At 37.7% G+C, this 22,978-nt stretch overlaps 1 protein-coding gene across 2 annotated transcripts; it reads right to left on the bottom strand.

Moving 5' to 3' along the window:
* Positions 1–715: 715 nt before the first annotated feature.
* On the bottom strand, positions 716–12,859 carry nipal3 (NIPA like domain containing 3). Of its 2 annotated transcripts, XM_066717284.1 has the most exons (12): positions 12,491–12,859; positions 8,948–9,016; positions 8,387–8,558; positions 7,701–7,760; positions 7,268–7,413; positions 6,562–6,658; positions 6,249–6,384; positions 5,689–5,777; positions 5,440–5,503; positions 4,915–5,009; positions 3,112–3,137; positions 716–2,240 (listed from the first exon to the last, which is right to left on the bottom strand). In XM_066717284.1, exons 1-12 carry the CDS (start codon positions 12,575–12,577, stop codon positions 2,163–2,165), a joined length of 1,119 nt encoding a protein of 372 aa, XP_066573381.1. In that variant the 5' UTR covers positions 12,578–12,859; the 3' UTR covers positions 716–2,162. The 2 variants fall into 2 exon arrangements, with proteins under 2 accessions (XP_066573381.1, XP_066573380.1); XM_066717283.1 differs by lacking the exon at positions 3,112–3,137.
* Positions 12,860–22,978: the final 10,119 nt, after the last annotated feature.

The following is a 22,978-nucleotide window of genomic DNA, read 5'->3' as shown; positions in this document are numbered from 1 at the left end:
TGAAAATCTGGCAACACTGTCACCCTCGCAAGACCAGAGGTGTAAAGCTTTGCTGTATGCTGAGCCCGCCCACTCAAACAGGAACTGAACTCATGACTTTTGTAAAGTTTGTGGTTGGTTTCTACAACTTGGTACTGGAGGCAAGAAAATTATGTCTTCCTTTACTGTTAAGCACATAAGAGAAGGCTTTTCAACTGATGAGGCATTTAGGTTTAATTGTGATCAGGGTATGGATGCTTTAAACACTAATTGTGTGTATATGCCATAATTATACTTGAATGCACATCTCAATCATGCATGAAATAACTATATAAATTAAAACGGTCAAATATAGCTATTTGTTTGGAGGCAGACGCACTTGCCCCAGTGAACAAATGTAGCAGCTTTGAGGTGCAGATTGCCCAAAAGATTTGTTTGTTGTAGAGAAGTTCCTGGAGATAAGATTCAAGTTATTAATTTTTTTATTCCTTTACAGTACACAGACCATATCAATCTTTGCTTTGGTATAATCCCTCATATACAATTGTTTACATTACAGCATTAAGATTTCCATCCCTCGTAAATGACGGTTCTATTGGATCACTGAATCATCTGGATGCAGTTATTTTTTGTATCGATTTCAATTTAAACAACCCTGATGTTACTGTATTAGATTTGTAATCACTGCAATCTGAATTTACAGTATGAACTGTAACAAATACAAAACCAAAAGACAGACAAAGAAAGATACATTTATTGCTCAATTTAATATATTTTTTGTTATTTTCGGGAGAGTTCAAAATGACTTGTTAGTAGCATTACAGACTGTGCATCACCTAACCGAGTCAACACGAAACACTACAAGCAGTAACAGTCACATTGAATTAAATTAACCATATCTTATCTTTAAATGAAGGAAGACAAAACATTAATTTCGTTGTATTATCACCATATTAGACCACTGTAGGGATACAACAGTAAAAATAATGAAGTTTTAAAATGGCAACAAATAATTTAAAAGAGTTTCAACCTATGTTGATCAGCATTTGAAAGAAACCGCTTCAATACTGCCAAAACATTATGGCATATATTAATAGAACAGTAGCTAAACATCACATACTGTATTTGCAAGGGCATGAGCATTTCATCAGTATGGTAAAGCAACCAATGTTTCCAATGTATTTACATTAATAATTTAAAATAGTCCAGTTAATCCCAGGATTTACATTACTGTAATCATAATTACACTGGACATGATCAAGAGGTATAGCTTGTACAGTGTAACTTTAATTGAATATAACTGGAATAATGTTAAATATTGGCCAAAATGATGAAAATAACGCAGCACTGTCAGATAGTATGACCATACAGATCCATGCTCCGGCCCTTAGTGACACGAAGAACACAAATGTGTGCAGTCTATTCACAGGCAACAATACAAGAGCCAACCAGTGAACCATTCAATTTGTTTTAACAAACTGGAAACCTTAAAACTTGTCAGATCAGTGCTAAGGCACGTTCAGTTTCTTGCCCACTTCAACAAGCAGCTTAAAAGGTCGTTTTCATCTGTGACTAGAACATCTGTTTTTACATCCGTTATTTATTTATTTTTGTTCTGCGATCCTCACAGATGCATCCTATTTACCTTTTCATCAAGCTGAATCAATCAAGGATCATTCATTTCACAAACCTTGTAAAGGAGGTAACAATCATTTAATAAATCACAGTGGTCCATGTTGCAAGCCACAGCAACATTAACATCAACGTGAAGCATTGTGTTCCAGTGTGTGAGATGAAGGCAAGACACATCATATGCAAATACAGAAACCTTTACTTGAGCAGGGCGAGACTTCAGAGTTGACCAGCATAACAGCCAAGTAAGCTGAATTCCAAAAAGAAGGCGAAAAATAAATTAAAAAAAGCTGAAGTTTCACACCTAGCTTTCAATATTGCATTATTATTATCCAATGCAGTACATCTTCAAATAAAAAATACCTATATTAATATTTATATATATTTAAGTTTAAGCACAGACTGTTTGTTTATTTGTTTGTTTGTGTTGTTGCTGCTCATTGCTCAGTCCTTTTTGAGATTGGTCATGTGGTGGGGAAATGCAGCTGGGGATGCTGAGCTGAGCTGGTCCGGCGCCACGGGCAGAGTGGCAGGAGTGACACTGTCATTGTTCACCAGCGCCCCGTAGGAAAAGGAGCCATTGTAGTCTGGCTGGATTGCTCGGCCTTTGTCATGTATTGTTGGGAGGCCTGTAGTTTAAAAATAATTGCAACAATTAAGTGGAAATTAACTAAACTGTGCATTATTTTTTTTCACCCTCCTGTCTTCTCCCAAGACTGAATAGATGGCAAGGAATATGGTTACATTGATTTAACAAGGCCCGTGGGTGGTACATTTCCACTGCTTTTTATCAGATAGAGCTGGGCTGGATGTGCAGGGCCAGGCTGTTAACATCTGCCAGTGTTCATTTTTAAACCGGTACAGCAGATGGGATGTGTGTCGAAGGAAAACATTGGCTGCACATGGGCATCCTGTTTTTTTTTTTTGTTCTTTAGAGATCTTCCAATAGTTTTATGAATAGGTTTGGTTGGGCTATAGCTGTAATAATACAATGTAGTGGAAAAGGACAGAGAGCACGTTACAATATTTGAATAACAAATATTTGAACAATCAAATTGGTCTTCCATCTGTGCCTGAAAGACCTTCCATCCTCTGTCCTGATTTCATCCCTATATTCTGACTGTGCATTTCTTCTGAAAGGCAGCGACACTACATGGGCCTCTCTCTACCAACAGCGGCCTTTCTACCATTACTGTCCATCCCTTAATCACAGACCTCTGCAATTATGACACGTTTCAGTCGGGAACAAAAGGTGAACATGAGGCGCAGTACAGGCACTACAGATTGGCCAGACTCTCCAGTGTAGACCAAACACGGGGAAAAAGCAGTGAAAACTGCAACCACCCCCTGTAATTGGTTAGAGGGTTCAAACACTTGGTGTTTCTTTTCGAAGATGGTTAGGGAAAAGCTTTCCCCCCCACCAAAAGAAGATTGGTTAACAAGGAGCAAAGAAACCTGCATATCCAGAAAAGTAGCCCAAGAATTACAGACAACACATACCTGCCTCACAGTGAAAATGTGAATCTCTGGGAAAGAAAATATTTACTTACTTATTGAAATTACAGAGATAATTACATTCATTTATGATTGTGATGGAAGACAGAAAATGTTCACTAGCAAGAGGATGACAATTATCTAAATTGAAACTGCAAAATGCCACATACAGTTAGGTCCATAAATATTTGGACAGTGACACAATTGTCATCACTTTGGCTCTGTACGCCACCACAATGGATTTGAAAGGAAACAATCAAGATGTAGTGTAGATTTTCAGTTTTCATTTGAGGGAAGTTACATCCAAATTGGGTGAAAGGTGTAGGACTTACACCCATTTTTATATGTGGTCCCCCCAATTTTAGGGGCTCAAAACATCATGAATTAAATTGTGAGTTTCAATACTTGGTTGCAAATCCTGTGCAGTCAATGACTCCCTGAAGTCTGGAACCCATAGACATCAGCAGATGCTGGGTTTCTTCCCTGGTGATGCTCTGCCAGGCCTGCACTGCGGGTGTCTTTAGATCCTGCTTGTTCTTGGGGTGTTTTCAGAGAGATAGCAAAACATTAGGTGTGGCCAAATCAACTATTTGGTACATTCTTAAAATGAAACACACGGTGAGCTCAGGAAACAACTGTGGTGGATGACAGAAGAATTATTTCCCTGGTGAAGAGAACCCCCTCACAACAGTTGGCCAGATAAAGAACACCCTTTGGTAGGTAGGCGTATCTGTGTGAAAGTCAACAATCAATAGAAGAGCTCACCAGAGTAAACACAGAGGGTTTACCACAAGATGTGAACAGGAAACAGGAAGACCAGATTAGAGTTTGCCAAAAAACATAAAGAACCCTGTACAGTTCTGGAACAACATCCTATGGAGAGATGAGACAAATATCAACTTGTACCAGAATGATGGGAAGAGAAGAGTCTGGAGAAGGGAAGGAACTGCTCATGATCAGAAGCATACCACCTCATCTGTGAAGCATGTTATGGCATGGGCATGTATGGCTGCCGAGGAAACTGGTTCCCTTGTATTTATTGATGATGTGACTGCTGACAAAAGCAGCAGGATGAATTCTGAAGTGTTTAGGGCTATATTATGTGCTAAGACTCAGCCAAATGCTTCAAAACTCATTGGACGGCACTTCACAGTGCAGATGGACAATGACCCGAAGCATAGTACGAAAGCAACCCAAGACTTTTTTAAGGTGAAGAAGTGGAATGTTCTGCAATGGCCAAGTCAATCACCTGACCTGAATCCAATTGAGCAGCATTTCACTTGCTGAAGGCAAAACTGAAGGCAAAACGCCCCAAGAACAAGCAGGAACTAAAGACACCCGCAGTGCAGGCCTGGCAGAGCATCACCAGGGAAGAAACCCAGCATCTGCTGATGTCTATGGGTTCCAGACTTCAGGCAGTCATTGACTGCAAAGGATTTGCCACCAAGTATTTGAAACTCACAATTTAATTCATTATTTTGTTAGTTTGTCCAAATACATTTGAGCTCCTAAAATTGGGGGGTCCACATATTGAAATGGGTGTAATTCCTACACCATTCACCCAATTTGAATTGTAACTACCCTCAAAGATGATTGTTTCCATTCAAATCCATTGTGGTGGCGTACAGAGCCAAAATGATGACAATTGTGTCACTGTCCAAATATTTATGGACCTAACTGTACTACAATTTTGGGAGGGAAATTAAAAAGATTTTTTGGGCACGTTCAAGTATGTTTCAGTTATCTATAATCTAAAATGAAAACTTAAAGTTCAGGTTTGAGTTTAGACAGGCAGCAGCCGCCATTTACCTTGCATGACATCCATCGTCACATAGGGCTCAAAAGCTTTCGATTTCTTCCTGCTCCGCGTAATCAAGAAGACTCCTAAGAAGGCAACTAAGCATCTGCAATGGTAATTAAAACCCACAGTAAACACAGGGTTCCAGCATCTTATTAGATCCGACACTGTGTCAGTATCAGAGGCCAAATTAGGGGGGAGGGGGACAACTGTTTCTACCAGTTGATTTCAATTAAACCAAAGACTGGTTTGGACTCTGGCAGACAGACAAAACAACTTTTTTTTTTTTAAATAACTTCCCCAATAAGCTATAATTGATACTGGGACACCTATTTTGACTAATATAAAAGTATTAACTCATGTCTTTGTGTGGGCAATGTATTGCTGAGAGTTAGTGTATCAACTTAAAAATGAACACACTTTATTTTTACAAATCATTTACAAAGAATTACTAGATAATTAACATTCGCACTACTGAATGTATGTACTAAACTCTACAGTTATTGGCATCAATGCAATTTCCTTTTAATACTTACCCTAACAGAAACATACAAATATGGAGTGCATCTTCATGGTTAAATTCCAGATAAAATACTGCTCCTGGTGCAAGAAAAAAAGTTTAATTTAATGTTTCTTTTTTCTTTTTTTTTTTACCCCAATTCTGAATCATTGAATCTTCTTTTTCACATAAATAGTAAAGTAACTCTACAACATCCTCCTACGCACAACAGCTAGGTGTGGAAGAAAAAGACGCTTCTGAAACAAATTCTATTAAAAGCACTTACCAGCTGACACAGCAAAAGATGTTGATAAGATGTAATTAACGCTGGCAATCAACGAGGAATCATAGAGATGAGTGGCCTGAGACAAGAACCTGAAACAGGAATAGACATCGATGGGTGGATGAGTAGCAGATAAGGTCTTAAACCTTTAATGTAATATCAGGGAAAGTGATGGGCCATATTTCCCCCCCCATCTGTGCTTTTAAAGGTATCCTACAAATCAGTGGCTATCTTGTCAAATTAAGCACATCAATAATTCAATGTAAGTACTTAAGGCCAAGAGACATGTAAACCAGAAGCCCCTGTGGCAGTCCAGGACTAATCTCAATGGTCTTTCTTGAGGCCACAACCAGCCTGTATTCATCTGGGCTGAGTTGTCAAACAAGAAAAAAACATAGCAGGTTGAATAACTAAGCTACTGCCAAAGAACAGTTTACATACATAAATGGGTAACTTGCAATAATTTACCCCCCCACCCCGCCCTCCAAGGCATTCACAGCTACAAACGCCACCACCCGACCACACCTTGTTCATTCCCAGAGATCTCTTGGTGGAAAACTCACGTTGCCTGGAAGAAAGCAGTTGCTACCATACACACAAACATGATGTAGAAAATGGGGTAGTTGAGCTGCAGATTTCCCATTACAGAGAGAACGATCATCCCAGACACGGCCTTCACTGTAATAACCGTCACGGACCCTGAGGGACGCAAGGATGTTATTTCACTGGCAGGGAAAACTAACTTTTCAAGTAAAAATGTACATAATGCATTAGATATCTAAATGTTCATTATCATTATGCCCATAAGATGAGGCTAGCTTATTAGTCTTAACATTGTCAATATATACGATACTAAAAATAAAGTTAAAAACTTACCCAACAGTGCAACTAACAGGAGAATAACCACAAGGTAATTTGCTTTTCTTTGCTTATAAAAATACAGCAGGAAGCAGAAGGCAATAATCTCCAGGAGCTATAGAAAATAAAACAATAAATGAGATTAAGTTTATTTTTATTTTTAGTAAGTTTAGAGAGAGTCAACAATGACAATCTTCACAAATATGCACCGAGATGTCACATATGCTCTAATATTGTTAAATCGATATTTCTGACTGGATTTCCAAAATCTCTTTACTTATTGACCTAGGTTTATTTATAAAGCCTAGAAGATGGAAGTTCTAGGACAGTAGATGTTAAATTAAAAAAATGTCAGTATATCTTTAATAGCACACCCTAAATATTGGGCAAGACACAAAAGAGTTTGGCAGATCTGAGTATCAGTTTAACAAAAGTTTGTACAGGAAAATGTAAATTACACCATGTCAGGCGAGTCACCCGACTTCTCTACCATTCTTTGGACTACACTGTGGGTCATATTTGACAAGATTAAACTGCCTCAAAGAAAGAGTGCTTGAGATTACCAAAATCAAACAAGACTGAGACAGAAGCAAAGCACAGTTATCATGCCAATTGTGTCATTTTCTTAAAATGTTTACTTCCTGACAGAGGTTTTGCTGTTGCCCTTACAAAGCATGATCACCACTCTCACTCCTTAGGCAACATCCGGACAAAGAATACTCACCAAATACAGGAGGAAAGGCCAGCCTATGACATGCTTGACGATGTTCCCTGCTGCCAGTGTTTCGTGAGTGTTGGGCCCAAATGTAACAAACAGATAGGTCCCAACAATGGTCAGCGCACAGCCTAAAAATGATAAAATATAGCGTCCTGCATGGCAGACGGGGGTAGCAGAGATGAAGAGGAAGAGGAAGAGGAAAAGGTTCAGAGCAGATTGTTAGTCTTGAAATAGATACAAGAGGTTAACGATGATGATGATGATGATGCAGTGAAGGCACTGATAAGCTTATGTTGCATGCATGCTAATCAGTCTCCAGTTCTATTTTTCTACATTTTATACAGAATACAGTTACTGAGATAAGGTTACATTCTAGAGAAAGTTAAGTGTCAAGACAATAGGCCTTTTAAAAAGGTTTTATTCTGGATGCAGTACTTACTTAAAAAATCCCTGGGTTTCCATTTTTCCCTTAGAAATATGAATCCTAATATTGAACTTGCTGTGGAGAAGAAGACGAGAAAAAAAAAGATGCATATACAAAATATATGGAGAGAATCCTAAGGCTTTTACATTCTAATCAAGTGTGCTAAAATACAAGTCAGAACTATTCCCTCCCTGTTGCGTTACACTTTTTAAAGAGGAAAAACGCTTGGGAAAAGGGAACTACCATTAAACTAGATTTAATTAACCGATCCTGTGGGTTTCAAAAACACAGAGACAGATAATTACAGAGGAAATCAATAGAAAAACAACAATTACAATTTAGTCACAAGTCAGCCTATACAGTCAGTACAGGGATATCAGTGCTCTCTCTCTCTCTCTCTCTCTCTCTCTCTCTCTCTCTCAGAGGATTACATTTCTCATTACAATTACAATTCAATACTTACAATGAACGATTAGTTAAGACTTCACTGAATCATTCAATACAATCATTATTTTGATTTTTTTGAAATTCAATGTTTGTACATAAACATTTGAGTGTATATTTCCAAAACACCCAGGAAGCGCACACAATACAATGAGGGATGCAAAGATATTTTTAAGTAGAAAAATAAAGCCCTCCTATTATAAATCCACGATAGTTTGTCTGGAATTACATGGTCCATTAAGTGAAACATACAATACCTATGACAGAGACTGCATTGAGAGGAGCTACCAGGGAGAGCGGCGCGAAGGCATAGGACACAAAGATGCTGAGTTCTCCCAAGACTATCAGCACCAGTCCAAACCACCAGGTTTTGGTGAAATAAAAGGCCCGTGGGTCTTTCGTTCCAGCCAGGCGCACATGAGTAGATTTCTGAGAGAGGAATTTGAATTACATTATACAATTCATTATGAAGAATTAGATTCAACTGATAATAAATAAAGATCGGGTGGGGGACAAACAGCAAATTCTGTAAGCAAGCAACCTAATGTGCCTCACAACTGTGCCAACATAAATAAGATGCACAATTTGTGTATTTTTCATTCATTTTCATTCAGTTTGGAGTTTAAAGAAAACGAGTACTGGGTGAATTGGAGAAAGTGGATTATTTTATTTATGCATTCATTTATTTATCTTTAAGGTTTTGTAGGTTAGCAGCTAAATATCTGGGGTTTCCCAAAGTGCATCTGCATATTATTAATTTTTCACCATTTTCCCAATTCTGTCTCAGAACTTTGTGAAAATGACAGCCACACACCTACCTGCACACTCAGAGAAATACTGAGGAGGACATTCCCAAATATCGCAAGCAATGTTCCGATGAGATTATCCTGCAATGTGCAACACAAGAGGGAAAGAAAGATTAAGATGAAGCATAGCATCTAAATATATGTCACAGCCCATACAGCTTGAGTTTTCTATATTCCTTTGCATGTTAATGTGCAGTACCACAAAACATTTGCTCACATTCATAACACAAAAACCCAAACCACGTACAGGATGTGTCACTTCACACGGTTTCCGTTTCCAAAACAACTACATTCAGAGTTACTTAGAAATGGCATGCTTAACAGAGCAGGAAGGCCAGGGTTGTGTGCATCTTCTTACCCTGCCAGCCCATCCAGACATTGGCCCCTACATCACTGCTTATTATAAAGCAGCGATTCTCAATCTATATACTTATAAAATGGCATTGTCTGATTAAGTATATAAATCTTATATTACTTAAATAATTTAAACACTATACTTTCTTTACTTAACATACACTCACCTAAAGGATTATTAGGAACACCTTACTAATACTGTGTTTGACCCCCTTTCGCCTTCAGAACTGCCTTAATTCTACGTGGCATTGATTCAACAAGGTGCTGAAAGCATTCTTTAGAAATGTTGGCCCATATTGATAGGATAGCATCTTGCAGTTGATGGAGATTTGTGGGATGCACATCCAGGGCACCAAGCTCCCGTTCCACCACATCCCAAAGATGCTCGATTGGGTTGAGATCTGGTGACTGTGGGGGCCAGTTTAGTACAGTGAACTTATTGTCATGTTCAAGAAACCAATTTGAAATGATTCGACCTTTGTGACATGGTGCATTATCCTGCTGGAAGTAGCCATCAGAGGATGGGTACATGGTGGTCATAAAGGGATGGACATGGTCAGAAACAATGCTCAGGTAGGCCGTGGCATTTAAACGATGCCCAATTGGCACTAAGGGGCCTAAAGTGTGCCAAGAAAACATCCCCCACACCATTACACCACCACCACCAGCCTGCACAGTGGTAACAAGGCATGATGGATCCATGTTCTCATTCTGTTTACGCCAAATTCTGACTCTACCATCTGAATGTCTCAACAGAAATCGAGACTCATCAGACCAGGCAACATTTTTCCAGTCTTCAACTGTCCAATTTTGGTGAGCTTGTGCAAATTGTAGCCTCTTTTAGCTATTTGTAGTGGAGATGAGTGGTACCCGGTGGGGTCTTCTGCTGTTGTAGCCCATCCGCCTCAAGGTTGTACGTGTTGTGGCTTCACAAATGCTTTGCTGCATACCTCAGTTGTAACGAGTGGTTATTTCAGTCAAAGTTGCTCTTCTATCAGCTTGAATCAGTCGGCCCATTCTCCTCTGACCTCTAGCATCAACAAGGCATTTTCGCCCACAGGACTGCCGCATACTGGATGTTTTTCCCTTTTCACACCATTCTTTGTAAACCCTAGAAATGGTTGTGCGTGAAAATCCCAGTAACTGAGCAGATTGTGAAATACTCAGACCGGCCCGTCTGGCACCAACAACCATGCCACGCTCAAAATTGCTTAAATCACCTTTCTTTCCCATTCAGACATTCAGTTTGGAGTTCAGGAGATTGTCTTGACCAGGACCACACCCCTAAATGCATTGAAGCAACTGCCATGTGATTGGTTGGTTAGATAATTGCATTAATGAGAAATTGAACAGGTGTTCCTAATAATCCTTTAGGTGAGTGTATTTCACAGCTCATGGTTAAATTATCACCTGTTAGGTAAACACAACACTCCATAACAAACGTGCTTTATTGCTTCAACAGTATAATTCATAGAGCGTGCAACTAGTAAGTCAATATTAATAACTTCAGTTCCTTCATCTAGCCTGTAATGGACTATATTATTTTGGACTGAACTTTCATCTGGCTCTAATTGACAGGCCATTATTTAGTCCAATAGCCTGTAAGGAAATAGCAGCTAAGGTTATGAACGCCAGTGACAATACACATGCAGTTTGAAGAAAACATTTGTAAACTCGTATTTAATAAAAAGAAGCATTCAAGCTCACAATAAAAAAAAACACCACAGCAAAATTTGATTTGCAAAATGAGAGCAAATCTAACCAAATCCAAATGCAAATCTTGAGTGAGATGCTTCATTGCACCAGATGGCACACAGAAACTAAGCCGAGAACGAACTGAAGCCAGCTTGTGTACAGGCATCATTAACACAGCCACTATAGTAAACAGTTCCCCCCAGAAGGAATCAACCGAAGATGCATCGGCCACATTTGTAAATTGTAGTTGGTATCAACAAATCAGTTTCAATTAGGAGATCAATTACTCCTGTACTAAAGGGACTCAGAGTCTAAGTTTAACTGATAGGTGGAGTGTACATACTCTGGGAGGGTGGGGTTTAACTGCTGGTATTGTTAGCTCCTGGAACAAAGCAAAATAGGTGATAACCTTGCCTTTGTGATGGGGAAGGCCCTTATTTTGAAAAACAGGAATGTTTTAGTCATGCACATAAAATCTCAAGGTGTACAGGGATGCTCGTCTTTCAGAAACATATTTTATTTACTTTGATGCTAAAGAAAGCTGGGAACTCCATTCTAGTTAGTGGATGTTGTACATTCAACATAAGCCCCATTACCTGCCCCAATTAGTATTAAAAACAGTGTATTTTAATTAGAGTTCAAGTTTCTTTAAGACTACATAACGCTGCCAGACAAAATCAATTAAAATGTGGATGTAAATGGAAAATAGACAGGCCTCCAGTGTACAGGTGCAAGGCTAGACTGCTGTTTCTAGAGAAAGCATGTCACTTGATCCCTTAATTGATCAAATGAATACAAAGCACTTACTGCTTACTGTATTGACAAGGAGGCTCCAGGAACCATCAAAACATAGACCTGATTTATCTTTCTAAAAGGCGTATTAATACAAATGTTTATAATAATGTAACGCCTTCTTTATTGTTCAACTGCATTTTTAAAGAAAACCTGAATCCACTAGAAAACAACACCCATGTGCAAAGTGATCACTTCATCCATTCATCTTCATCCATCCATCCAGCTATCCTTCTCTCTGGGTTTGGAGACTGAAACGTCATCAATGTCCCTTTTGACAACGGTGTCACTGCTTTATTCCCATGCTTTAGTTTTAGACACACACTCGGAGCAGGAGCCATCGTTGTGGTGTCAGCGGAGTTTGATGGCGTGACGTGACAGCGCACATTTGTCAATATGTACATTGGGCGAGAAAGACATATTCTCGTTTCGCAGATACGAACCGTACCGGCCTGCAAGGGAACCGAGCACCACATCTGCATGATTACCAGTTTCACTAGAGCACACGGTCATGCCAGCAGCTGTGCGTGTACGTATGACGTGTGATGCGTCTCTCCTCCGGCTGTACCCAACACTATTGCTACAAACTTACGCGTAATCAATTCCATCACAACAGGCCCAGGTGTGTGTTCACAGTTTGTACGCGGAATCTCGTCCTTATGCCATTATGTTTATGGGCATTGTTATAATTGCAAACAAAACCATCGTGCCTACCGTGTAGGAGGAAGACTCGTTCCCAGAATGCTCGAAAGTTTGAACTTGTGTGATCATGACGTTGCTGTTGCTCATAACAAGATCCATTTTCAACCGTGGCTGTGTCGGAAACCCTTGTACTTCAAAACCGAGGACATCTCTTGCTTCGGCAGATGAAAAGGGTTAGAGCCGGAAAGTTGCGCTCAAATGCAGCTCCCTGTCACTCCAGCCCCACGCCATCTTTGAATGCTAATTAACTCGCTTCCTACTTGGTACAGGTTAAAGGAAGGACTGAACTGACACGACAAACCGGAGGCGCAACAGCGAGGGGCGAGCGACTGCGCTCACCTGCGGACAGGGCCAGGTGCGGCAGCTCAGACTGCGCGACACTGGGGCTGCGCTCAGCCAATCACAGGCTCCGGAGCACAGTGCGTCATCGGCCTACGAGTGACGTTTTATACAAACCAGAAGCAGCCGAGACAGACGCACATTGCGCTGGGCTGACATGTGACATAATAAAAACCAACTGCTTTGTGAACAGGAAGGAAATCGGTCGCACCTGGATGTTTTTATTACAATCTCTTTATTTTCCTTTAAAGAAGAAGGCACAGCTAGGAGCTTAATTTGACCTGTTTGTTGTTTTAAAATTGGACAACGATGTATATGTTTTAAACAGTGCATATATGCAGATATCCTCATCCAACTTGCTCCTGCCAATGTCTTGATTTTCCCTCTTGCTTTTGTTCTCCTTGTCTTGGTCATGTTATGCTTACCGTATGCAAAATGCAAACTGTGTTTCAATACAGTGATTGTGTATTTTGTTTGATTTTTACATTCCAAATCATATTCTGAACTGTGTTGCACAAGAGGAATATTAGCAGAAGTCTAGTAAAAGGAAATCACAGATTACATCATAGGGGTGATTATGTCGCAAACACTCATTAAAGCAAATGTGATGTTTGTGGCTTCATTCTCTGGCCTTCTCATTGCTGTTTCTTTCTAAGCAACATCAACAGAATGGGTCTTTACTCCAGTCAGCTTTTAGTCCAGCCCTTGTATTACTGGGTTACTGCCAGTCTCTCCTGGCTAGCCTTCATGTTTTTCCAAGCATTCTGCCTTCCTGTTGTTGTCCATAATCAATTGAAAACCCTAGACCTAACACATTGCTCACTTTGTCAAACTGTTGCTTCCTACACCCAGTTGCTTGTCTTTTTCTACATCTCTTGCACACTGTGTTCCTCTTCTACATTTCGATTGGTAATGCCTTCCCTTATGTGCCACTGTGCTGAATGACACCTCTATAAGACGCATCTGTTTACAATCCACAAGTACAAAGTTTTGTTACACATGCCTAGTCATGCCTTTTGTTGGAAGTGCATGTCATACTTATTTATGGCTTCTTTTAGAATTGTGTTGCAATGCTCCAATAGTTCAGTAGATGGAGTAAAAGAGCTTTTGATTTTGCAGCAGCTCCCGTTGTTGAAAACCTACACATTTGCTTTCATGATGTGGTACTATAATCTTGAATTGAATGTATGTCTTGTTTAAGAAACTGTATGTGTATACAAGATGTTGTCTCTGTATGAAACCATAGCTTTTTTTAAGGCTTTAAAACTGAACATACGTAATTTAAAAATATAATTTTTGTCTTGTAACTCTATTATATTATTTAATCTCAATATTTAATATTGAAGGAAATTCTAAAAGCAATCAGTTTAATTTAATTTCAGTTAAAAATATAATTTGTAAATTAGGTTTTATAAAGGTAGTAATAAGTATGTGCATTCCAAAACGATGTTAAAAAATGCATTATTTGCTATATATATATAGCAAATAATGCATTTTTTAACATCCCAAACGTATGAATGGTAGTGTATGTTTTTTTGTTTTTTTTACAAAAAAAAAAGATACCTGTTGGGTATCTCTCTCATGACACCATTCCTGAAGTGGTTTCTATATTTAAACTGTAACGCTGCCAGCAGTAATTGTATTGTTTTTTTCAACTGGGACACAATGTTTAAGATTAACGAGAGGACTTTAGTCAGTCATACTGGCACGAACATACACACACACACACACATACAATGACTTGCATTCTTGTCAACTCCTACTCCTACACATACGCACCAGTTCCTTTGCGTCAAACCCGACTCATCCACACGCACGCCCTGACATTTATACTGCAAACCTCTGGTGCGAAGGAATTGGGTGGATTACCAATAGCATTATTAAAATGTTAAAACTACAAAAACAACAAACAAAACAAAAAGTAAACCAAACAGTATTTTTTTAATGTAGCAGTTCTTGTAAATTGAATCGCACACATGCGTACTAGCAGACACACACAACAACAAATAAACAAAGTGTTAGCTTTTACCATCCAGGATGAGGGACCTCACTTACTGTACTTGCCAGTGTAAATTGTAAATTGGTACTTGTAAAATGTATTTTATATTTTGAATTGCTATGTTTAATGTGAATTGAATTTGTAATGATTGATGCACTTATGTTGTAAGTCACCCTGGATAAGGGCGTCTGCCAAGAAATAATAATAATAATAATAATAATAATAATAATAATAATAATAATAATAATAATAATAATAATAAAATATCTGCTCATTGACGGGTGCAAATAATGACATGCATTAACTGGAGTGAGACAGATGAAACTAAATGAATGGCTCTTTTGTCACATGCTTATCTGGAACACCCCAAAGCTCGGCCAGACATAATGCGATATCCCAACATAAAGTGAAGTGTGGGATTCAGACTAGACTCCTGTAACAGGTAATGGGAAAGGCATTGTTTTTTCTTTTCAGCCACCGCAGACTGCAACTAACTAAAATATACAGAGCAAAGAAGTGTTTACCCACTTAATGACAAATATGCAGGGCTATGTAATTATTTTAAACATTGCATATATATATATATATATATATATATATATATATATATATATATATATATATATATATATATATATATATATATGCTCATTTGCAGATGGGTATTTGCTGGGAATTCAACAAGTAAATAAATACAAAATAAATACAATTCCACCCAACCTTGCGCAAAACATGCTCCTGTTACCCAACACTGAGATGCATTCTGGCTACCTCCACTAGAGGGAGAAGTATCTAAAACAATGAACAAACCTGAGAGCAAACACTCATTTTAAATGCCTCCTTGGTAATGCCATTTTGTCATTCTATTCTGAAGACCAGAAACAATGTATAGTGTAATGAAGCAGTGATATATGTTCCCAGAATTCAACATAGTTTATGTTTAAATGTGTGTTTGAACAATGCTCAGCCTCTAAACATTCTTACCTAGAGACATACACACACCCTAATTTTTTCTCAGAAAATTAACAAGAAAAAATCTGATTATCTTTTTTTTCACTTTTAGGCTAGGTGTGTTTCATGCATATTTTCTTACTCTTTCTTATATATATATATATATATATATATATATATATATATATATATATATCTTATATATTTCATATATTTTATATATAGTACTTTATCATTCAAATAAATAAAAGGATTGTATGTGGTTACTTAAAAAACCTAAAACCCAGGAAACCCCAATACTGAGAAGTCTTGCCTGCAGTGCTCTGATGTGGATGTTTTAAATATATATTTATTGGATTTTGCACTACATCTGGATTAATTACATAACAATAAGACATACTGTATATAGAAGTTCACAGATTCTTAAACAGATTTACAACATACAGTGCACTCCAGATGTATTCACACCCCTGCTGAATAAATAGGATCAAAAAACAGCATAAAAATAAAGATTTATGGAGTGGATAATGTGTGACTGGAGAAATATAACTTTGCTCTGTGCAATCCTAATACAATCATAATTTTTTAAGAAAGTAGGACACATTATCCAATTTGTACATAATTGATAAGGTGCTTGTTTTTCCTGTTAATTCAGGGGCATGGATACATCTGGAGAGCACTGTAATTATATGACATGGACCACAGTCATTTTAAAAACTGTAATTCTGAATGAATGCCATTCCTTTAACTGATCAGTCTTCCAGTCACAGAATATCAGTGTGTACATAGATCAAACTTCATGCTACAATTTGTAATCAGAGTAATGTTTAGTTTTTAAATTTCAAGGGGTATCTCTAGTCTTGTGTGACACAATACTGCCAATTACACTTAATGATAAAGTATGATCTGTACACATCCCTAGACATTTATATTCAGATATCTGCAACTATAGCCAAAGGGGGCTACAAGTCACCTTTTCCCATGAGCCACTGGGCTGCAGAAATGCCGAAATGGTGAAAAAGGGAAAAGTACTTCTAAGATTAAGATAATATATTATAGCATCATGGTTAACAGTATGTAATTTCAGTTCAAATGCATGTGGAAATAGCATACAGAGTTACAATTGAAAAAAATACTTTTATAAAATACAGTTAGTGTGATTGAAAATCTGAGCTGGATAACACGTAATGCTCCAGCGGTGCAAAATGCTGCGGTTGTGACGATAATGCCACAACTGCACTGTTCCAGGAAAGTCTCCAAGTGGTAAGCACGCCCCGAAACAAAATATGAAAAAAACACATTCTTATCCCAAAGGCAAAGACGCATTAGGAGTATCAGCCAGCACTCGGCAGGGAGTGATGCCATTACAGGACTACAGGGAGTAATCAACATGTCAGGCCGTGCAAATCTACAGGTGTGCGGCTGCATGCAAGCCACTGAGCAGCATCTTCAATACAAGATAGCAGCTTGATCTGAGCTCAGGTATTCCCACTAATGGGAGCTTGAATTGTGGAAATGTCTTGTGTGGTGAAATGCATTGCTCTTAAAAAATAAATAAAAAAAACAACAATACAAAACTTTCATATCAGATTTTACAGTCTGGGCCAAGGAGACAACTATCTCAATGCTTCACAGGAAATGGGTTAAATCCAGATTTCGCAGGTGCAGAAGCGTCTGGAGTGCAGATCAATTACAGCAATTGATAATGAGTCTACAGTCCTTATGACAGTTTGTGCCCTGGGAAGGTGCAGTCGTCTTTAGGTATTTGTAGAGTGCACTGTTGCATACAGACCAAAACATCATCATGAAGTAAGATCTGTACGAATACCGCAGCCAGTCTGAAGTCCTGATTTTCATTCTTATGCAGACAATGTTAAAGGATTATAATCCCAATTAGTGATTTTCATGAGGGCTAGAAGTACCATTATGTGTGGAGTGCCAGGCAGTCTCACCAGGTTAATAAAAATAAGGAAGGGATCATTATTTGGGCATTTCTTATCTTTAAATGTATTTAAAATAAAGAATGGACAACCTCAATGTGGCAATAGGCATGTGCATGATTACAAAAGACCTGAAGATCAAAAGTGTAGATATCTGCATCTTTTAGCTTTGGCATTTATTTTTTCCCCTTCAAGGACTTGAAATCAGTGGGTATTTATACAGTATATATTAACGCAAAGAAACAGCTATGACTGTAAACTCTTTCAAATGGGGATACAGAGCTGTTGCAATCTCCAAGTTACTCTCTGAGTCAGTCACGCAATGGCAACTGCATTCTTCACACGGCAGGCGAGCAGGTGTCACCCCAGGGAACAGAATATCTCCTTCAGGGACTCGGGGGTGGAAGGGAGCCTGCATGAGTACATTCCAAACCTACACAAAAAGTGCTGCGTTTACCCAAGATGTAGTTGTGTTCTAATATAGGCTACTATAAATGTCTGAAAATTACACCATGATTTTATTATTATTTAGAATGAAATCCTACCAGGGAAATATATGCAGTCCCTAAAATGATTGGTTTATTTTCACGCATGTGTTGGTAGGAGTGCATACGTGTCTGGGGTTTGCCTGTTCCATTCTTTCATTTCAATGACTTAAATGTAAACCTTCATCACAATCATAGCTTCTGTAAATTGCCCATAGGAGAGCGTTTTCGTAGTTTCAGGATGTGGCGTTTCAACACTTAACGAGTAACAGAAAAGACGACATCTACAAGAGCACGGGATTTGTCTTCCCCACAACATAATTACGCTCAGTGGGAGTTTGACTTTATATCTCCTTCTGGACACTTTGAGACGGGATGAGATTTTAAAGTAGTGTTTAAACGGAAACACATTAACATTTCAATCAGGCATTATTTACACCACTTCCAGATTGAGTCCCCTTGCACTGCAATAAATACATCCAATAACAGCTCATAAGTATGGCCCTGTTTTGGTGACTTGTTTTTTTCCCATATCCCATATCCTCCCCAGATATAGTAACTGAATCCTCAATTAAGAAATTAACTATTTTCGCTTTGATAATTAGAAAATTAAAAACTGATTACAATTAGTACAAATGGTAATTGAATAAATGGATGCGTTTACATTGAGAGACCTACACATTGAGTTACTCTTTTGCTGACAAATAATGTGTTCCTACCAGTAAATTAAAACATTTAAATGATTTATTTACACATTCTAATAAATAATATTGAATAATAATAATAATCATAATACAATTATAGTATAATATTGTGTACTGAAACAATCATTTTGATACACCTGATCATACAATGGAAGAAGCCCCCAGGAGCAATTAAGCAGTTTTTACACGATAACCCCTTTATATTATGTAAATACGAGCCCAATAAGGAAAGACAAGCCAGCCAAAAATATGAGATACATTACATATTAAATAAATACTTTATTATTTTAATAAATTAAAGTTAAGATCCATTTCATTAACTAGTTAACTAATTATAATGCTTCTTTATATACACAAATTACGAATATTTAGATAAATATTTTTGTCAATTTTTTCTTCAATTTTGGAAACCAGATTCTTTTAGTTTTATCAAATTATCTTTAAACAGATAAGTGTGTGCTTTTGCTTATACATATATGACAGATATGAAGATAAATAGGTAGAATCATAGTGCTGAACACTACCAATGAGAGTTATGTTATGCAATCATTTTATTATTATTACTAGGGTAAGACGTTAACAGCATTACAGGCCTTACACATTCAAATTAGTTTGGTTGCCTAAGTACGGCCAACAGGTAGGCTAACACTGATCATTCACTGCTCCTGCCACCGAGCAAAAAGCTGAGAAATGTGACTGATTCAACCAGGAAAGGACTTGTTTATTTATTTATTTAGCAGACACCTTTACTCCGGTTGTCACAAAATACACTTAGCTAACTGACAATTACCTAACAAATTCAAAAGTGCAGTGAATCTTGTGAAACATTTAATCACTTTGCCACACTCAAACACATTAGCAAGATACACCTGCATGGAGCCCCATGTTTTCCTCTTTACTCCGTTCCCAATACATTTTCATTTCTTAAGGAATGCAAGCAAGTTGAACGAGAAAGCAAAGCAGGCCCTGTTAACATCTATTGCTTGTTCAGACTTGTCATTGTGCATATTTCAGAATATTTCTGTCCTGAATCAATGGTGACAAAGCCATAAAGAAAAGAACATATTTCATGAAACATGCGTGCCAGTGTGTGAGGTTTCATCAAACCTGTATTTCAAAAAACAGAATTTCTTATACGCGCAGATTTTGGGGAGACGCTCTCCACCCTTCCAGTTTCTATTTGAATATGTGTACGGATAAAAAAAAAAAAACGATAAAAACATGTCAGAACAAGATGATAATTCTTTGCAAGAAATGGAAAAGGAACTATTATCCTATACGATCCACCCAAGTGCTCAATAATATGAGTCATCAATCACTTTTTGCATGCTGACAATATAATCTCGCTTTTATAACCAAGGCAACAGATCCATCATGTTTTGGGGTACTTAAAGCAGCAGAAGCAGACCACGTTGAGGTAGGGGATATATCAGATTTCTTCTGTGGCATTTCACACAGTACACAGTATTCCAGATGAGCTCGAACTAGTTTTAAATTGGTTTAAATTCTACACTTTTGACAATATACCCTAGCATTTTGTTTGCCTTTTTAATTAACCCCTATTTTTTATTATTATTATTTATGATTGATCAGTACATGCTTATTATAAATCAATTTTCCTCACAAAAAGGAACTAGAAAGAGAAGCTGAGACTGGCCCATTTACTATGTAACTGATTATTTCCTTTTAGAAATGTAGTCAAATACCTTTTTATTTCGTAACATAACTCTCATTGGTAATGTTCAGTACTACGATTCTACATATTTATCTTCCTATCTGTCATATATATACAGCTCTGAAAAAAATGAAGAGGTCACTGCAAAATTATCAGTTTCTCTGGTTTACAATTTATAGGTATATTTTTTGGTCAAATGAACATTTTTGTTTTATTCTATAAACTACTGACAAACATTTCTCCCAAATTCCAAATAAAAATATGAATGGAATGGAATGGCTGCCATACATACAGTGGTCTCTTAATTTTTTCCCGAGCTGTATATGCAATAGCACACACGTATCTGTTTAAATTTTTTTTTTTTTTTTTTTTACAAATATAAATATTCATCATTTGTGTACATAAATAAGCATTATAATGAACTAGTTAATGGATGTTAACTTGAATGTATTAAAATATGTATTTAATATATTAAAATTAAGATCACCTAGATAATTATAATGCTGCTTTAAGTACAACAATGACACACATACAGGGGAAAATGTATTGTTTTCTTTAAAGTGGCAAACATACATTTAAACATTTAATCTTGTAATAAAAGCAGGATAAAACAAGTTACTGTGTTCTACAACTTATTAATTTAAAGTTAAAGGAAAGGGTCACTTTGCACTTCTTTCACACCTTTTATCACTTAAATATAATAATCTTTCATACTAATAGCTGAATCAATTTCAATAATAATTGCACTAACAGGCCACCAATCACTGTCTCTATTTCCCAGGTCTTTTGAAAGAAGTGATATCATATAGAAACTAAACCTTTGCTTCATGAAACTGCACTAATCACAACCCCCCTACTCAAACCCAGTCTGTGTGCACAACACTGTCCATCAGTCTTTCAACATTAATACAACTTAAAACTGGAAAGAACATGTTTCTGAAGCACAAGCTGTCCCTTAATGTCCCTGTCATGTTTTTCCCCTGGTCTTCCTCAACTTGTATTGACTTGGGAATGGGTAAATCAACCTGCTTATAAATGTGGAATTGCTTTTTTTAAGGGTTTTATAAAACCACATTTCCTCATCTTGCTTAGATCAGTGAGTAGAAAGAGCAAAACTGAAACTACAACCTGTTAAGCATTAAAGAATTAAATAAAGTAAAAACAAAATGCACTTTTGAACTCATACTGAGAGTGTACAGGCACAGGGTTCAGGGCTGTTTAGAAATACAACACAGGGATTTCTGTAATTAAATCATGAGAAATGAATGGCAAACAGCTTCCTACTGTTCAGAGCTCAATAGGCAGGATGTGTGTGTGAGTGAGGGTGCAGGTGTGTGTGCAGGCAGGATGTGTGCGTGTGCCTGCGCCTGTCCTGTTGAGCTCTCACAAAAGCCCACAACAGGCAACAGCACCACTATCAGGATAATGGCCTGCTCCACACTTGGCTTCAGAAACACATACAAACGCAGTCATGGTTAGCCTGTGACAGCTTTTATCCTTGTCAATCTCAGGTGTCTTAAGAGACTAAAACATGAGTTAAAAAAACAAAACATGGAAACGAAACCTGAGTAGTAATTGAAAATCATGTGAACAAAAGACACTTTTTAATTTTTTTTCCCTTTCTTTGTTTCTTCATATGCTCAGCACCCCGCAATCACAGCCCTTTGTTTACTCAGGATACAGGTAAAACCTGTCACGGGTGACCCCCTTCATTTTAATATGGTCCTAGACTAATTAGTGGACTTTTACAGTAGTTTAAATAAGTATAATGAAAGACTAAATTTGTCCCAAAGGCAACTGATCCACCAAACCCTTGAAGAGATTTCATACTCTTCCCCCTCATAGAAACAATGCAGCTTTGTTGAATTTTAACTGTGCTCTTTATTAATTCTGCCAAACTGATAATGATAGCATTTGATTCCTTTATGGAGTGACATTCAAAACTTTTTACTCATCTTTAAAATTTGCTCTACTTTTTTTCTCTCCAGATGCAGAGCAGAGTTTGAGAGAAAGCTATATAAAAAACAACCAATCCATCTACATATCTACCTATCCATCTGTGTTATTTGAACATATAAAAGTATTTCAAAGCCAGAAACCACCTGTACTAAACAATCAATCCTTCAGCACAAGTCCTGTAATTCTCACACATACACACACACACACACACACATATATATATATAAACTATTTGGGAGTCTGATTTCCTTTTTTCTTTTTTCCTGCTATATCTAGGAAGAATACAGAGGCAAGACCAAACTTGTGGAGAGTACCTGATGAGTGAGACTCAGCATGCTTCCGTGTGGGGCAGCATGGTAGCCTACCACTGACAGACCCCTGGAGCCAGCGGGGAGAGGGGGGTCTGTACATGTTGAGTGCTCAGTGGGGCCTGATGTGGCAACAGACC

This window comes from Amia ocellicauda, chromosome 11 (genome assembly GCF_036373705.1).
Source record: "Amia ocellicauda isolate fAmiCal2 chromosome 11, fAmiCal2.hap1, whole genome shotgun sequence".
NCBI classification, from domain to species: domain Eukaryota; kingdom Metazoa; phylum Chordata; class Actinopteri; order Amiiformes; family Amiidae; genus Amia; species Amia ocellicauda.
This window is presented reverse-complemented; position numbering and strand designations above follow the sequence as displayed.